The sequence below is a fragment of the Schistocerca piceifrons genome, chromosome 3 (genome assembly GCF_021461385.2).
Source record: "Schistocerca piceifrons isolate TAMUIC-IGC-003096 chromosome 3, iqSchPice1.1, whole genome shotgun sequence".
NCBI lineage: Eukaryota > Metazoa > Arthropoda > Insecta > Orthoptera > Acrididae > Schistocerca > Schistocerca piceifrons.
In genome coordinates, this window is record NC_060140.1 from 107,795,567 (window position 1) to 107,815,440 (window position 19,874).

The 19,874-nt window shown below is 43.6% G+C and overlaps 1 protein-coding gene across 2 annotated transcripts in view; it reads left to right on the forward strand.

The window, feature by feature from the left end:
• The window catches only part of LOC124789870 (15-hydroxyprostaglandin dehydrogenase [NAD(+)]-like), a 165,068-nt gene extending 161,045 nt beyond the window's left edge, over positions 1-4,023 (forward strand). For both annotated transcript variants that reach the window (XM_047257383.1, XM_047257384.1), the window contains one exon: positions 3,364-4,023. In XM_047257383.1, the coding sequence (XP_047113339.1) occupies positions 3,364-3,478 (115 nt within the window). In that variant the 3' untranslated portion in view covers positions 3,479-4,023. The remainder of the gene's footprint in view (positions 1-3,363) is intronic.
• Positions 4,024-19,874: the final 15,851 nt, after the last annotated feature.

Genomic DNA, 19,874 nt, shown 5'->3' on the forward strand with positions numbered 1-19,874 from the left:
CAGCATTGCTCAATATTTCTGCAGGGGACTTCCCAACGACTTGTTGAGTCCATAGCACCCTAGTTGCTGCACTACGCTGGGCAAAAGGAGGTCCAACACGATATTGGTAGATTGTTAGGTTTCCCATGACTTTCGGCATTTTTGAATTTATCAAAAGATTGTGAAGTCCTGGGAGCAAGTAGTAACTCATCACTGGCATCTTACTATTCATTGAGTGGCGGCCTGAGGAGGATTACTTACTTTCACTAACAGGAGCTTCTTTTGATTATTATTATTATTTCTTTTGTTCCAGCCTGCTATGATGGCATATCCTGTCCACATTCGCCCTTATTTTTCTTTAGCGAGTAACCTTCTCCGAATAGTTTTGCCCATTATTGGCTGGCTCTGAGCACTATGGGACTTAACTACTGTGGTCATCAGTCCCCTAGAACTTAGAACTACTTAAACCTAACTAACCTAAGGACATCACACACATCCATGCCCGAGGCAGGATTCGAACCTGCGACCGTAGCAGTCGCGCGGTTCCGGACTGCGCGCCCAGAACCGCTAGACCACCGCGGTCGGCGCCCGTTATTTGAAATAGATTTAAGCCCATGTAAATTTTAGGAACAATTCCTTCACTGATTGAATTTATTAACGTCGCAACGGATAACGCAGTGGTATTCTATGGGGCAGTCAGAGAAAGTTACGTACCGTTAGCTAAAGTTGAGCCAAGCACTTTAGATTGTAGGAGCGTAATCGTCAATACTACAAATGCGACACTATTTTCAGATGTGTTGAAAATTAATTAAAGATCACTGAAATAGCTTCAAATGATAAAATATTTATTTTTGAGTAACATTTCACATGTTAAAAGTAATCTTTTTGTATTTAATAGATGGACAAAACATTCCTGGTACATTTACATACGATCCTATGGCTTTCTCATACGAGAAAAACAAGCCACGTTGCCCTTAATCTGCAGAGTCCTGTGGGGTGGGAAAATCTGGGGAGCACGTGGTCACTGCTCAAGTTTGTAACAGAGACAAATAAATGGCTCTGAGCACTATGGGACTTAACTCCTAAGGTCATCAGTCCCCTAGAACGTAGAATTAGTTAAACCTAACTCACCAAAGGACATCACACACATCCATGCCCGAGGCAGGATTCGTACCTGCGACCGTAGCGGCCGCGCGGTTCCAGACTGTAGCGCCTAGAACCACTCGGCCACCCCGCCCGGCGTAACACAGACATTCACCAGCACTAATTCACACGGCAAACAAAATCCCGACAGCATTTATTAGTGGGAAGAATTGTATGCACCTCGTGGCTGGCATCGAGCAGGATTTTGGTGGTTGCACATCTTTGCGTGAAGCGCTTGGAATCGAATCGATTCATCTTGCCAAATATACGCTCGGTACAATTTTGTTGATAATTTAAAATGTCCTGCACAAATAAAATAATATGGCACACAGTAATTTTTAAGGCTTGGGCTGCGCTTTGAATCTATAGACCGCGTGGTCGCGCCTAACGGAAACCACACTATCATGACCCTGATTAACTGAACCAAAAATTGTAACCAGAACCTAAATGGTATTTCAAAAAATGGCTAGGAGAAGAAATTGTTGAGATTAACAAATTATTATTAACAGATTCAAATACCTTTAGACCCTTGTTCGACACAGACATTCTGGGGAACGTCTAGTCGCTTACCTGCCTTCAGAACAACTCTCAACCTGTAACCGTCGCGCGGAGCTCTCTCCGAAACGCCCGAAGTGGTAGTGGAGGCCCATGACCAGCCTCTGCTAGGAATACGTTTTGCTTTACTCATCTTTGGCCGAACCCTCCTGTTCCTGCTGTCTGCCTTCCAGCGGCACCGTTTAGGTTGGTAGAAGAGTAAGATATCCACCACTTCTCTGGTTCGTCTGCTACTGCATTCAAATCAATCACACTTGATCACACGATTTCAGGAAAGGTGAAAAACGGAAAGCAGGACACAGGACGTGCACATAAGAATTTAAAAAAAGTGTAGACCCATATTGCTTCTACAGGCATGCGGTTGTTAGGGCCGAGATTAATTAGTTGGATCACTCATTTTTGTAATCATGTAACGACACCTATTGTGATTTTACAAAGTGTTACTGAGAAGGGAACCTCCCCATCGCACCCCCCTCAGATTTAGTTATAAGTTGGCACAGTGGATAGGCCTTGAAAAACTGAACACAGATCAATCGAGAAAACAGGAAGAAGTTATATGGAACTATGAAAAATATAAGCAAAATATACAAACTGAGTAGTCCATGCGTAAGACAGGCAACATCAAGGATAGTGTGAGCTTAGGAGCGCCGTGGTCCCGTGGTTAGCGTGAGCAGCTGCGGAACGAGAGGTCCTTGGTTCAAGTCTTCCCTCGACTGAAAAGTTTACTTTCTTTATTTTCGCGAAGTTATGATCTGTCTGTTCGTTCACTGATGTCTCTGTTCACTGTAATAAGTTCAGTGTATGTGTTTTGCGACCGCACCCCAAAATCGTGCGATTAGTAGACGAAAGGACGTGCCTCTCGAATGGGAACCGAAAACATTTGATCGCAAGGTCATAGGTCAACCGATTCCTCCACAGGAAAACACGTCTGATATATTCTGTACGACACTGGTGACGGCATGTGCGTCACATGACAGGAATATGTTGTCGAGCCACCTAACTTGTACACTTGGCGAATGGGTAAAAAGATTCTTCTACCTTGCCCGATTTAAGTTTTCTTGTGATGTGATAATCACTCCCAAAAAAGTGATGAAAACATAAGAGTTTGCCGCATAAACTGCAACAAATGAATGTAACAGTTTGACAGTCACACACTTTTCCCTGTGCTCTGTCAAAACATATGTTTACCAGAAGATATGTTTTTAATGTTTTCAAATTTTTGCTTGCGTAGACCGTCAAATCCTGCATATGTCCAAGCAAATCTGAACATGTCCTGGAATTTTGGAGAGCGAAGTTGATTATGTGTGAGTGCCTGAACTTCGATAATTGGCTGAAAATAAAAAAAAATTATACTTTTCACTCGAGGGAAGACCTGAACCAAGGACCTCTCGTTCCGCAGCTGCTCACGCTAACCACGGGACCACGGCGCTCCTGAGCTCATATTCAACTTGTTTGTATATTTTGCTGATTTTTTTCATAGTTCCATACAACTTCTTCTTGTTTTCTCGATTGATCTGTGTTGAGTTTTTCAAGGCGTATCCACTGTGCCAACTTATAACTAAATCTGAGGGGGGTGTGATGGGGAGGTTCCCTTGTCAGAAAATCGAAAGAAATGAATGGACAAGAAACTGTAACAATACTTCGGTCACGTGTGAGAATGTTCCAGAGCTATTCTGTCTGTTGCAGCCCTGAGCAGATGGCGGAGGGTGTGATGCACGTTCTGCGAGACGCCACCTCCGGCTCGGTGTGGGTTTGCCACGAGGGCCGAGCCTCGCCCGTGGAGTTCCCAGAGCTCCTCTAGAGGGGCTCTCTGCCCTCTGCTCTCCAGGAGGCTTCGTGAATGAGCTATATAAGACTTGCTGTCATACCACGCTTCGTTGCACAACCGGCAGAACATGGAGAGAGGCTTTTGTCTGCCGTACTAAACACCTACAAAGCCCTGATCCGACTTCTCCACTCCTAGCCGGTTTCGCTGGAGTGTTTCGCTCCCTCCTAATTCTCTAATACCACAAACTCGCTTCACCTTCCGTAGGCATGTACTTATCAGCTTAGTAGCTCGTTTCCCTCTCCACTTGCACACTAACCACTTTTGAATTCCCTACACTTGACAGAAACTCGACACCAACTACCTAATCGTTTCTTCCCTGCACGCCGCGCTCGTAGCAGCACATCCCCAGAAACTTACGCATACACCCTCACCATATTCTATGACAACGACACTACATCTACATCTACATCTACATCCATACTCCGCAAGCCACCTGACGGTGTGTGGCGGAGGGTACTTTGAGTACCTCTATCGGTTCTCCCTTCTATTCCAGTCTCGTATTGTTCGTGGAAAGAAAGATTGTCGGTATGCCTCAGTGTGGGCTCCAATCTCTCTGATTTTATCCTCAAGGTCTCTTCGCAAGATATACGTAGGAGGGAGCAATATACTGCTTGACTCTTCGGTGAAGGTATGTTCTCGAAACTTTAACAAAAGCTCGTACCGAGCTACTGAGCGTCGCTCTTGCAGAGTCTTCCACTGTAGTTTATCTATCATCTCCGTAACGCTTTCGCGATTACTAAATGATCCTGTAACGAAGCACGCTGTTCTCCGTCGGATCTTCTCTATGTATTCTATCAACCCTATCTGGTACGCATCCCACACCGGTGATCAATATTCAAGCAGTTGGCGAACAAGTGTACTGTAACCTACGTCCTTTGTTTTCGGATGGCATTTGCTTAGGATTCTTCCAATGAATCTCAGTCTGGCATCTGCTTTACCGATGATTAATTTTATATGGTCGTTCCATTTTAAACCACTCCTAATGCGTACTCCCAGATAATTTATGGAATTAACTGCTCCCAGTTGCTGACCTGCTATACTATAGCTAAATGATAAAGGATCTTTCTTTTTATGTATTCGCAGCACATTACACTTGTCTACATTGAGATTCAATTGCCATCCCTACACCATGCGTCAGTTCGTAGCAGATCCTCCTGCATTTCAATTTTCCATTGTTACAACCTCTCAATATACTACAGCATCATCCGCAAAACGCCTCAGTGAACTTCCGATGTTATCCACGAGGTCATTTATGTATATTGTGAATAGCAACAGTCCTACAACACTCCCCTGTGGCACACCTGAAATCACTCTTACTTCGGAAGGCTTCTCTCCATTGAGAATGACATGCTGCGTTCTGTTATCTAGGAACTCTTCAATCACACAATTGGTCTGATAGTCCATATGCTCTTACTTTGTTCATTAAACGACTGTGGGGAACTGTATCGAACGTCTTGCGGAAGTCAAGATACACGGCATCTACCTGTGAACCCGTGTCTATGGCCCTCTGAGTCTCGTGGACGAATAGCGCGAGCTGGGTTTCACACGATCGTCTTTTTTGAAACCCACGTTGATTCCTACAGAGTAGATTTCTAGTCTCCAGAAAAGTTATTATACTCGAAAATAATACGTGTTCCAAAATTCTACAACTGATCGACATTAGGGATATAGGTCTATAGTTCTGCACATCTGTTCGACGTCCCTTCTTGAAAACGGGGATGACCTGTGCCCTTTTCCAATCCTTTGGAACGCTACGCTCTTCTAGAGACCTACTGTACATCGCTGCAAGATGGGGGGGGGGGGGGGTCAAGTTCCTTCGCGTATGTGTAAAATCGAACTGCTATCCCTTCAGGTCCAGCGGCCTCTTTTGAGCGATTTTAATTGTTTCTCTATCCCTCTGTCGTGTATTTCGATATCTACCATTGTGTCATCTGTGCGACAACCTAGAGAAGGAACTACAGTGCTGTCTTCCTCTGTGAAACAGCTTTGGAGAAAGACATTTAGTATTTCGGCCTTTAGTCTGTCATCCTCTGTTTCAGTACCATTTTGGTCACAGAGTATCTGGACATTTTGTTTGGATCCCCGAAATTTCTGCCTATCCTTCTTGCGGATCTTCTTGCTCTAGGCTCCTCATCCTCGTCATTTTTATTCTACATTCTTTCCCAAAACTCTACCACAAAAAACACTCGTGATATCCTGATTATTTCACTCTCAAAATTTATAAAACTCATTGCTCATCCATCCGCATTTCCTGACAGTCAGCTCGTGCCCTACCTTTATCGCAAATAACGCCAGTCATCCGTGGATGACATCAGCGTTATTTACGTAATCAAGTAAGGAAAGTGGCGTTTATCACACCAGTCACCCGAGGAAGATGTCAGTGTTATTTACGTAATCAATTAAGAAAAGTGGCGTTTATCTTTTGAGAATTACTCAGAGGAGATCATTAATATGTTCACTCATAAACTATTGTAACATAACATAGTTTTAATGCAATCAAATAACTTTTACATTTATATAGTTTTTAATTCTATGGTTAGAGATTAGATATAAGTGTGACTGCACACAGCTCAACCGCTCTTGTGAATCGAAGAAGATTAAATAACAGAAAAGAGAAAATTAACTGAATATTTCCTGGTTTAAGACACACATGGATTCCTGAATCAACTGAAAGAACTTTATTAGAAGAAGATTATGGATTAATCACCGTAATTCGAAATACCGAAATACTCTCCTTCACAACAGCATACAGTAACTCAAGAGTGATGTACGGTGAAGCCAAAATAAAATAAACTATTTGATGCACTTTAAGACAGGCAACCCAAAATACAACATTCACAGCCAAGTATGGACGATTTAGGTAGGTTGCCCAACTGCATGAAATATTCTCCTGGCCAGTTTAATTTTACCCACCCTGTGTGACAAAAATGATGTTCCCAGAAACACCATTACAAAAATCTTTAACTCCACAAGCTTAGCACCTGCAGTTTCGCTGCGACAACCCTATAGTCTGCACTTTTTTCTGTTCTTTAATCGAATTTTTATGTTTTTCACAAATTGCAACACCTTCCAAACCGTTCACACTAATTAAGGCCGTTCAAGTATGGTCTTTTGGGAATGTACTTCTTACCAAAAAGAGATTCTGGAAGCTGGAGGCCACGGATTTTATTAAGCATGCTCTTTACATTCCTGTGATGATATTTCCGTAGAGACTTTCATCCCCTAACATATATTTCTTTTTATCTCATCATAAAGAGAAACACCAATTTTCACAGATTTAGTTTTACAATTTTTTTTAATATAAGAAAATATTTGACATTCTTACGAGTTGCATTTCCAAAAACATTGAAACAAATTCTTTTCGTTTCTAAGCAAGAAGCAAAATCACAGTTTTCTAACATTTAGCTTTAAAAATCTTTCACAATAAAATATTTCCATAAAACGTTTAACCCCCCCCCCATTTCACCCCCTTAAGGGGTTCAGTTTCCAAAAACAACCAAACGCGGTTTTTTTACTTCTAACAGTGAAGCCAAATACAAATTCTCATAGATTTAGCTTCAGAACAGGTAGCATAATGAAATATTTCCAAGAAAATTCCTATTTCACCCCCATAGGAATTGAATCTCAAAAAACAGTGAAACACATTTTTTTTAAATTTTGTGTGCGAGAAATCAGATACCAATTTTATAGCTGTAGCTTCAAAATATTTTAGCGGTTCTTTAATAATGATTTACTTTTCAAAAAAACCTTCACTATTTCAGCCCCGTAAGGGTAAATTTGCCAAAATGCTGAAACACATATTTCTTTGTTTCTGACTGAGAAACCAAATACCAATATTCGTAGGTCTAGTTTCAAGATTGCCTTACGAACGATATATTTTCAAAAAAACGTTTCATGCCCTATTTCACCCTCTTAGGGGTGGAATTTGCGAAACTCCTTTCTTAAACGACGCCTACAGTATAAGATCAACATCCTTTACAAATTTTAAATTTGTATCCTTAGTGGCTTGGGCTGGGTGATAATGAGACAGTGACTAAGTCAATCGGGACATTGCCTCCTATAGAGGGTGATTTTTTTCCACTGTGTACAATCTCTGAGAGGATACGGAAGAGAAAAGGTCTAATTAACTTACGTCCGGAAATGCATGGCTTCCATGCTAAGAGACCATTTATTCAGCCATCATTGTTACAGAGATTGCGGTCTAATACGCGTTGTACGGAGGCAGCCACAGTTACGGTATGTGTTGATAATGGTTTCCTTGCGCCTCAACACATACGTTTACGCGCCGTAACACGTCCCGTCTCACACGTTCACATCGGCCAGGCTGCATCCGAACAGTGTCAAAGGCAGCACGAATAACGCTGCTCCAGTGTCTCCACATCCGAAATGGGCTCTGCGTACGCAGTACTTTTGGTATGGCCCCATAACCATAAATCACACGGGGTTGAGATCCGGTGAACGAGCAGGCCATGCAGCCGAACCCCCTCGTCCGATGCATCGACCAGGGAAGACACGATTGAGATGCGCCCAACCGTTAACGGCGAAGTGGGCTGGAGCACCACAATGTGGCAGCCACATAGCCCTTAGAATCATCAATAGCACTTCTTCCAGCAAGGGACGCAAAATCACCAGCAAGAAACGTCGATAGTTCCGGCCTGTTAGGAGACCCCAAAATACGGCCACCAGTTCTCCCAGCCCACACATTCCGCCGGCCGGTGTGGCCGAGCGGTTCTAGGCGCTTCAGTCTGGAACCGCGCGACCTCTACGGTAGCAGGTTCTAATCCTACCTCGGGCACGGATGTGTGTGCTGTCCTTAGGTTAGTTAGGTTTAAGTAGTTCTAAGTTCTAGGGGACTGATGACCTCAGATGCTGAGTCCCGTAGTGCTCAGAGCCATTTGAACCAATTTGAACCACACATTCCATCTGCACCGGTGCTGATGATTCGCTGTCACCATACCAAGGGGTTCTGCATACTATCCCACAGACGATTGTTCAGGAAATCGAAGATACCACTCCGCATAAAGATGGCCTTATCTGTGAATAGGATGAATGATAGAAATCCCGGAATCATGTTTGGTTAGAGAAGAAACCAGTGGCAAAACTGCTCCCGACGTGGAAAGTCTGTCGCTAGTAAGCCCTGCACACACTGTAAGTGATAAAGGTAGTAGCAATTGGCAAGGGGAATGTTCCACATGGTCGTGTGGCTTACCCTGTACTGGCGGGCCAGCTGCCTGGTACTGACACGGCGGTCGCCTTTCACAGTGCCACATTTTCCTCCTGGTCTGCTGACCGAACATGTCACGTACGTCCTCCGTGATTCCCTGATTCCTGAGACGACCCTGTCTCAAACAACCGGCGAAACATTTTTGCAAACATTGAATGCTATTGTTGTTGTCGGCCAGGAGAGGTCTTCTGATAAATTCAGCACGAGTTAAAGCTGCCCGCCGCTCGTTGCCATTTGCCTTTCCGTAGGTAAACAGCATGTCCTCAAGCTCTCGATTCGAATACGGAGCCATTGTGTACAACGCTGGATTACATCCACTACAAGGTGAGTCAGCAAAAGAAGTGAATCGGACAAACATTACCAATTACTATGGCTGGAGAGGTCGTTAGAGCACGAGGAACAGTAACATCCTCTAGGAGGAAACCATGCATACTGTAACTGTGGCAGCATCGTATAGTGCGTACTAGACCGCAGTCTCTGTAGCAAAGTATGAATGAATAAATGGTCTCTAGCATGAAAAGCAGGCATTTCCGGACATAAGTTCATTAGAACTTTTTTGTTCCGCATCCTCTCGTCGATCATGCTCAAGAGTTTGTACACGGTGGAAAAAAATCACGCTGTGTACAGAGATTAGTTTTGTACGAGTTTTTATTTGTAATTCTGACACTGAATGTGAGTAAGTCTTCGAAGATGATGATGGTGAACGTTGGTCTTAAGCACTCTTACGAAGATCGAGACGAGTGTGGTTCAAATAAATTCAGCACGAGTTAAAGCTTATCAGTACCTTACAAAATCAAGATGAATCTTCCTCTCTCTCTCTCTCTCTCTCTGTCTCTATCATATACACATCAAGATGAGTCTCCCTCTTTCTCTTTCCTCTATCACACACACACACACACACACACACACACACACACAGTGAAATCAGTTTAATCGTCACTTCTAAAATAACCAGTTTTAAGAGAGAAAAGGCGCAATGTAAAATGTAAAGGAGTACAGTAGAAATCACGGCAGGTTCATCATTGAAGGAAGCCTTGGCAGAACTAGAGAGAAAATTACCCTCAGTCATTACGTGATTTCTAGACTCTTGTTACAAAAAAGGCATCAACTAGAAGTTATCCGACAAATAAATTTACAATAAAACGTAGAGATTTGTGACGCAGATTTATTCCACGAGAAGATACGGACCAACGGTGAAAATGAAGAGTACAATCAAGAGCGCAAGCCGGTGTCTCCTGAATAGGGGAGTGCAAGCAGCTCTAGTGCAAGTTACCGAATTATGGGCGCAAAACGAACAACAAAACGGCCTAGCGTGGTATTGGTTGTCTCATGAAATAATTATAAATTGCGTTATCCTCAACCAATACTGTTATATCTTTAACCAATCATGAAGAGAAGACGCTGTATGTTACCTCGGATTTGCGAGCTAAGTAAGATATTGTGTATTGTCTCTGCACAAAATCACGTTGATATCTGCTCATAATTTTATTCTGCTAACTGGCAAGTGAACAGAAAGTTTCGTCTTAAGTGGAGTGCACATCGTGAAATTAGTTGAGGAACACCTTTCTGGTCTTCAGTAGCACATATTATAAAGCTGTCTACAAGCTGTGCCCTGTTTGGAAGCTGCAGTGCTTTCCTTGACGTGCCCCTATTGGACTCTTCTATTCCTCCAGCTTTTGAACTGATTCAATCAGCAGTTTTAGAGAAACTTACAGTATAATATGTCAGTCGAAACAATACGAATCGGACGATTTTCACATATAAAAATTATTGCCATACTTGAAAGAAGTGATAAGTGACAGAGGACAGTCCAAGGACCGACTGGCTATCGAAATCTAGACACCCAGTTGCGAGCCACAACATTGATGCAGAGGTTCATCACATAATATGTACTAACTAATTAAACTCTTATTCCATTCGGTACCGATATCGATCGTCATCAGTTTGATGGAACAAACACACAGCCCTGTGCCAAGTGGTTATACGTAAGCTGAGAGAGTCCTGGATGCAGCAGTGCAGGCGGTATACACTGCAGCACGCTGAAACCTCATAGTTGCGTTCATTAATCAGTCCGCTGGATCAGTGTGCTGAAAGAAAGTAGTAGTTCCACTTTCTGCCACCAGGCGAGACTACAGCGCTATAAACAGAGTATGGTTAGAGAGGGTGTACAGGGAGAGAGTGGCCAACCGGACGATACGGCGGCCATTTTTCTGCCAAACTGCGGGCGGGACTTTTGAATGGCCAGTAGTGGAGTAGTGGAGTACACACTCACCGAATCAAAAGCACAAGACAATATGGCGAAATCATTCGTTAAATGCCTTTGTTTACAAGAATAATGTGTTATAATAATTTTCACACAGCCAGTTTATAGGTTTCTTTTCAAATTTAACTATGTACATTGCAAGTTGTTTTATATGTAGTAAAAAGCAAAAACGACTTACTTCGCATAGATAAGAGTACTTGGTTGGTTTCCACAAGGCTCCTGTTTGATTTATGTCAGCCCTGTTGACTGCGACTGCCCACTGCTTTCGTCTTTCTTCATTGCGTGGAAATGCTAACATGCGAAATCTACCTTCGCCTCTATTGGAACAACCAAATGCAGCACAACCTGGCATCGTTTACGAACGTCTGGAGAACGAATTACAGATGTCAAAAACAGTACTGTACAATTACTAACGTGTTTACTTCGAACGTGTAGGCCTACCGACTTCACCACAAGACGCTTCATTATTTCAACTCGTATTTAAGATCGCAAACGCTAAATTACGTACTAAAAACGATATACAACTAAATCTACTATGCATGCACAACGCATAACAAGTGTCTCAATAATTCAAATACCTTCTAATCGTTTCCAAAAGTCCTCTGAACTTCAATTCAACTCAAAAACACGGCGAACATAGGAAGCGCGAGAGACGTTTGGCGCCATTTTTCTGCCAAAGCTAATCAACCAACCACGGGCAACTTCACCTATGGCCACTCTCTCTGTATACAGGCTCTCTAAGTATGGTGTGGATGCAGGAAAATTTCAGACCAATAAGAATCCGGATATATCCCTCATAGACACGACCTTTCAGATATCCTGACAGCCACAAACCAGACGGATTTAGATCGGGAAATTTGAACGTCACACATCTTGAAATTGCCTAGAGATGATTACGTCGTTACCTGGCAAATGAAATGTGGTGTCGCCCTTCCTGCACGAAAATAGTGGTGTGGACATAGTTGCGGTTTTGCAAAGCTGGAGTCACGTTTTGTGCGAGGGGGTCCTTATAACGTGCAGGTATCACCGTACACACAACAGGCCCTCGTGGTGTCATCTCCTCGAAGAAAAATGGACCGAGAATGAAGGAACTTGTGAAACCTCACATAAGCTGTGTGCAGTAGGTGTTCCTGCACAACATGTGACGGAGTAGATTCCCATGTGCGACAATTCTGTGCTTTCATGGCACTATGCCCAGTAAAATGTGCCCTATCCATCCAAACAATATTCCCCAACCACAGGTCATCCATTTCAAAAAAAAAACAAAAAAAAAGAGGAAAAAGGTTCAAATGGCTCTGAGCACTATGGGACTTAACATCTATGGTCATCAGTCCCCTAGAACTTAAAACTACTTAAACCTAACTAACCTAAGGACATCACACAACACCCAGTCATCACGAGGCAGAGAAAGTCCCTGACCCTGCTGGGAATCGAACCCGGCAACCCGGGCGTGGGAAGCGAGAACGCTACCGCACGACCACGAGCTGCGGGCATCCATTTCCATTCGTGGAAAAAAAGGAAGTGTAAAGGCAAAGTCACGGCGTTGTAGCCTATCCTGGGGCTTCATCTGGTGCACATTCTGAATCTTGCAGGGATACCAGTGTAATATGCGTCGCAAAATCTTTTGAGCTCTTGACTACGAAGAGCTCGAACACTGGCTGCAGAATGTGAGGCATGTGTTGCACGGTCGGCTACAGCAATTTCATCAACAACTGGCATGGGAATGAGCCGCCTCCCTGTCCCTGCTGTACCATCTAACTGATCTGTTTCTCCAACTTTCTTGATCATTGACCCGTTTATTGGCATGGGTCCCCTTTGCAGCTGTTTCTGCCGGCGAAGTTCCCGGAATACAGCGCTGCTATTATTGCCGTTCTGATAAAAGAACTTAACCAGCAGAACACGGTCTTTCCCCTCAATAATCCTTACTTTTCAGACGGAAAACTCCAATCTTCTTAAACTTTTACACCAAATGTCACTTCAAAAGAAATCAGCATGATTTGCCTAGCTACACTACTGGCCATTAAAATAGCTACACCACGAAGATGACGTGCTACAGACACGAAATTTAACCGACAGGAAGAAGATGTCGTGATATGCAAATGATTAGCTTTTCAGAGCATTCACACAAGGTTGGCGCCGGTGGCGACACCTACCAACGTGCTGACATGAGGAAAGTTTCAAACCGATTTCTCATTACCAAACAGCAGTTGATCGGCGTTGCCTGGTGAAACGTTGTTGTGATGCCTCGAGTAAAGAGGATAAATGCCTACCATCACGTTTCCGACTTTGATAAAGGTCGGATTGTACCCTATCGCGATTGCGGTTTATCGTATCTCGACATTGCTACTCGCGTTGGTCGAGATCCAATGACTGTTAGCAGAATATGGAATCGGTGGGTTCAGGAGGGTAATACGGAACGCCGTGCTGGATCCCAACGGCCTCGTATCACTAGCAGTCGAGATGACAGGCATCTTATCCGCATGGCTGTAACGGATCGTGCAGCCACGTCTCTATCCCCGAGTCAACAGATGGGTACGTTTGCAAGACAACAACCGTCTGCACGAACATTTCGACGACGTTTGCAGCAGCATGGACTATCAGCTCGGAAACCATGGCTGCGGATACCCTTGACACTGCATCACAGACAGGAGCGCCTGCGATGGTGTACTCTGGGTGCACGAATGACAAAACGTCATTTTTTCGGATGAATTCAGGTTCTGTTTACAGCATCATTATGGTCGCATCCGTGTTTGGCGACATCGCGGTGAACGCACATTGGAAGCGTGTATTCCTCATCGCCGAACTGGCTTATCACCCGGCGTGATGGTATGGGGTGCCATTGGTTACACGTCTCGGTGACCTCTTGTTCGCATTGACGGCACTTTGAACAGTGGACGTTACATTTCAGATGTGTTACGACCCTTGGCTTTTCCCTTCATTCGATCCCTGCTAAACCCTACATTTCAGCAGGATAATGCACGACCGCATGTTGCAGGTCCTGTACGGGCCTTTCTGGATACAGAAAATGTTCGACTGCTGCCCTGGCCAGCACATTCTCCAGATCTCTCACCAATTGAAAAGGTCTGGTCAATGGTGGCCGTGCAACTGGCTCGTCACAATACGCCAGTCACTACTGTTGATGAATTGTGGTATCGTGTTGGAGCTGCATGGGCAGCTGTACCTGTACACGCCATCCAAGCTCTGTTTGACTCAATGCCCAGGCGTATCAAGGCCGTTATTATGGCCAGAGGTGGTTGTTCTGGGTACTGATTTCTCAGGATCTATGCACCCAAATTGCGTGAAAATATAACCACATTTGAGTTCAAGTATAATAAATTTGTCCAATGAATACCCGTTTATCATCTGAATTTCTTGCTGGTGTAGCAGTTTTAATGGCCAGTAGTGTACAAACATCATACTGAGGTCAAAACGTATTTTCACCTATTGGCAGAAAGCGAAAGATTTTTCTTTTTAGTAAAACTGTAGAATACCGGCGCAGCAGTTAATGATGTAAGGTACGATGTTTCAGCGTTCTGTGATGTATACAGCCTGCAATGGAGCACTCAGAACACCGTCAATTTCATTACAAAAATTTCATATGGCTCTGAGCACTATGGGACTTAACTTCTCAGGTCATCAGTCCCCTAGAACTTAGAACTACTTAAACCTAACTAACCTAAGGACATCACACACATCCATGGCCGAGGCAGGATTCGAACCTGCGACCGTAGTGGTTGCGCGGTTCCAAACTGTAGCGCCTAGAACCGCTCGGCCACCCCGGCCGGCAGTTTCATTACAACCACCCGGTATTTGTCGAGGGATAGAAGCAAACAAACAGCCTCTGAATGTCACCCTGAAGAATTTCTGGCCATCTGAATCACTTCGTGAAGATTGCTGGCTGGAGGATGATATGAAAGGACACGTCTGAATTACCTGAAGAGAGTGATATTTCACCGCTGTCAATCCACCCCTACCGACAAGGGAGCACGACATTAAAATAACAATTAAGAAAAGAAGTTGGAAAGATACCATTCCTTTGTCTAATTGGCCCGTTTGTGATAATTCCGTAAGATGGAACAGTTTATGAAGAAAATTAAAAGTGACAAATTAGCCCCTTGTGACTAAATGCATCGCAGATTAAACGAAAACGCCGATGAGTTGAACAAAAACACTTGACGACTATCTCAAACTTTGCGATATCATTTATCAATCGAAGATCAGACTGTGGCCTAGTTGAAAGGTGATGTTTCAGATAAGATACATTTGCTTTGCTGCAGCTTCCTTCAACACCTCTTGTACGATATTTAGTGGCGTTGTATAAGCGGCATCTATTGTTATTCAGCTTTTAATGCCCTGGGAAGATGTGAAATAAAGTGTACTTCTAGAACCTTATCAAATACAAACAAGAAATATAGACAGCACATACAATAAAAAAGGAATAATTGAAGTTTAGACTTTGAGTTCAGGACGTAGACTTCCGCAACCGGAATCCGTTTCAAATAACATGCTTCTGGATGTGTGACCCTGTTATAAGTTGAATGAAATGACCTGCACTGGTTATTAAACAGGATCCTGTAAGTATTTATCAGGTACTGCTATACGATACAACTCTTCAGTATCCCTTTATTCTTCACACTGTTGTTAAGAACTATTTGCAAAAATGTTTTGCTTTATTAATTTTTGTACAGATAGCTTGAGGATGCGTCTTCAGTTGAAGAGAAACTGGCTGTGACTTTGAATAAGAGTATTTTACGGCCACTGCGGATCTTTTCATTCAAAAAGTGGAAATTTGTGGGCGGCTGCCCCCAATGTAAAGTATTGTAAGTGATAAAACCGTTAACGTTGCAGCTGTTATTAGATGCACAATTCATCAGGGTGACTTATGAAGACTACCTGGAACAGGGTCCGAAGCGTTGGTAGTTTTTCACATACGACGAGGTCACACACTCGGAAGCAATTTATTGAAATTTGGACACCAGGTTTTTCGACTGCTATGCACCCAGCCTGATGTAAATTTTACAGGGAACTGGCGAAAGTACCCAAAGGACTGTTCTGAGCGATATGTGGCAGAGTGTCGCCAACTCGCCACTACGACAGCGCCACAGCGACTTCACACCCTCTAGCCTTACTCACCCCAACTCCCCCTCCAGTGTCACCCTCTACAGATCCTCTGGTCCTTCGGTCAACTCTATAGCAAAGCCATGTGCAGCGAGCAGGAGGAAGGGTTAGTTACAGTGAATTGCATTATTGGGACATGCAATCAATTGAAAACCTGTACTGCGTACACATAGTGCCCGCACAAGAGCCGATGGGCTCCTGAAACTTATTGCAAACATAAAAGTATTTGATAAATCATAACCCAACAACTGTAAGTACTAAGTTAATTTAAATGTGCTGCAGGGGAACAACTTCATGTGTTAAAAATACACAGGGTCGTCCATTGATAGTGACCGGGCCAAAAATCTCACGAAATAAGCATCAAACGAAAAAACATCAAAGAACGAAGATCGTCTAGCTTGAAGGGGGAAACCAGATGGCGCTATGGTTGGCCCGCTAGATGGCGCTGCCTTAGGTCAAACGGATATCAACTGCGTTTTTTTTAAATAGGAACCCCCATTTTTATTACTTATTCATGTAGTACGTAAAGAAATATGAATGTTTTAGTTGGACGACTTTTTTCGCTTTGCGATAGATGGCGCTCTAAAAGTCACAAACGTATAAGTACATGGTATCACGTAACATTCCGCCACTGCGGACGGTATTTGCTTCGTCATACATTACACGTGTTAAAATAGACCGTTTACCAATTGCGGAAAAGGTCGATATCGTGTTTATTAATGGCTATTGTAATCAAAATGCCCAACGGGCGTGTGCCATGTACGCTGCTCGGTATCCTGGACATCATACAAGTGTCCGGACCGTTTGCCGGATAGTTACGTTACTTAAGGAAAAGGGAAGTGTTCAGCCACATGTGAAACATCAACCACGACCTGCAACAAGTGATGATGCCCAAGTGGGGTGTTTTAGCTGCTGTCGCGGCTAATCCGCACATCAGTAGCAGACAAACTGCGCGAGAATCGAAAATCTGAAAAACGTCGGTGTTGAGAATGCTACATCAACATCGATTGCACCTGTACCATATTTCTATGCGCCAGGAATTGCATGGTGACGACTTTGAACGTCTTGTACAGTTCTACCACTGGACACAAGAGAAATTACGGGACCATGACAGATTTTTTGCACGCGTTCTATTTAGCGACCAACAGCGGTAACGTAAACCGGCATAACATGCACTACTGGGCAACTGAAAATCCACGATGGCTGCGACAAGTGGAACATCAGCGACCTTGGCGGGTTAATGTATGGTGCAGCATTATGGGAGGAAGGATAATTGGCCCCCATTTTATCGATGGCAATCTAAATGGTGCAATGTATGCTCATTTCCTATGTAATGTTCTACCGATGTTACTACGAGATGTTTCACTGCATGACAGAATGGCGATGTACTTCCAACATGATGGATGGCTGGCACATAGCTCGCGTGTGGTTGAAGCGGTATTGAATAGCATATTTCATGACAGGTGGATTGGTCGTCGAAGCACCATACCGTGGCCCGAATGTTCACCGAATCTCACGTCCTCGGATTTCTTTCTGTGGGGAAAGTTGAAGGATATTTGCTATCTTGATCCATCGACAATGCCTGACAACATGTGTCAGCGCATTTTCAATGCATGTGCGAACATTACGGAAGGCGAAGTACTCGCTGTTGAGAGGAATGTCGTTACACGTACTGCCAAATGCATTGAGGTTGACGGACATAATTTTGAGAATTTATTGCATTAATGTGGTAATTATAGGTAATCACGCTGTAACAGCATGCTTTCTCAGAAATGATAAGTTCACAAAGGTACATGTATCACATTGGAACAATCGAAATAAAATGTTCAAACGTACCTACGTTCTGTATTTTGATTTAAGAAACCTACCTGTTACCAACTGTTCGTGTAAAATTGTGAGCCTTATGTTTGTGACTATTACAGCGAAAAAGTGGTCCAATTAAAACATTCATATTTCTTTATGTACTACACGAATAAGTAATAAAAAATTGGGGTTCCTATTTTTAAAAAACGCAGTTGATATCCGTTTGACCTATGGCAGCGCCATCTAGCAAGCCAACCATAGCGCCATGTGGTTTCCTTCATCAAGCTAGACAAGTTTCGTTCTTTGTAGTTTTTTCGTTTGACGTTTATTTGGCCCGGTCACAATCAGTGGACCACCCAGTATACACGAGGGGACTTCATAACGGACAAGCAACTGTTATTGAACGTGGTACTACATTTCAAAGTGACACAGAGACATGACAATGTTTTTAACATAGTCAGCATCTCTTCAAACAACCGTCCAAACAATGTACTAGTCGTTCAGTTCTTCGATGATGGAATTCCGTTCCTTGGTCAAGAGGCCATTAGAGAACCATTGTTTAAACGCCCTCATCGTCCAAAATCTGTGAGTTCTGTGCATCAGTTCCTCAATTGCCTACACATCATCGTCTGTGGTCTAAGTCTATGGCGTTCCTTCCCAATCAACGCCATGCACGTCAGCGGCTTTGGTCTAATTGTTGGCAATATCGCACTATACAGCGTCAGAATTTCACGTTTTGCGCACTAGAATGGTACTGTCCGGCGCTGGAATACGTCGCTCTCCCACGGTGATGTACTGGTGACCGCACCTCGACAGAGCTGTCTTTGCAGCAAACCCAGGACATGTACTCTCTTCTGACAATGCGCCACTATTGTTGCGCAATTGTCTTATCGTGGGACGAAGTGTGTTACAAGAGAGTTCAATAAGTAATGCAATATCGGTTAAAAATACGGAATTTCTTGTGGGACATCGTGGAATATTCCCTCTTCAGGAACTAGAGTTTCATGAAGTTCCGATAGGTGTCAGCGCTATGCGTACTGCTTAAAATGACGTCTTTAATGGAGGTGCGTTCCAAGCAGAGAGCTGTCACTAAGCTTCTGTTGGTGGAAAACCAGAGCATCACAAATATTCATAGGCGCTCGCAAATTGTCTACAGAAGCGTGGCAGTGAACAAAACCACGGTGAGTCGTTGGGCGAGGTGTCTCTCATCGTCCCAGCAAGGTCGCGCAATATTGTCCGTTCCCCAGCATGTCGGCTGGTCGCTCTCAGCTGTGAATCCTGCAATGTTGGAACGTGTGGACACTCTCACTCGACGTGACGGGCGGATCCCAAACACCTCGCTGCTCAACTGGATGTCTCTGTTGGCAGTGCTGACACACGCGTCCACCAGTCGGGGTACTCAAAGGTGCGTGCCCGCTGCGTTCCTCGCTGGCTAACAGAAGATCTTAAGGAGTAACGAAGGAGTTGCTTGAGCGTTACGACGCTAATCCTGACAATTCTTTGTTGAACATAGTCACAGGCGATGAAACATGGGTTCATCACTTCGAACCGTAAAACAAAACATGGAGTGGCGCCACACCACTTCTTTTCCAAAGGAATAGGTTCAAAGTAAAGTCACGGCGAAAACTCCACTTGGATTCTGAAGAACTTATTCTGTTTGATCTTCTTCCTCACGGTGCTGAACCGTCAATTAGGGCGATTCAAAAACAACAACTTAAGTACACCTTTTATTCCAAAAACATTATCGTGGAATTAGGGGTCAGGAGGTGCTGGTGAAATAACACACACTGCTAAAGATACCTTTTTTTATTTTAAAAGACTTAATAATAAATTTTTAAGTCAGGCATTTTTTAAAAAAACAATTTCCAATAGCTGACATATTTTCTTTATGAAAAGGAGATTGCAAGGTATGACGTTAACAACATCCCAATAATAAGATTCTAAGTGCGCAAAACGTCTCA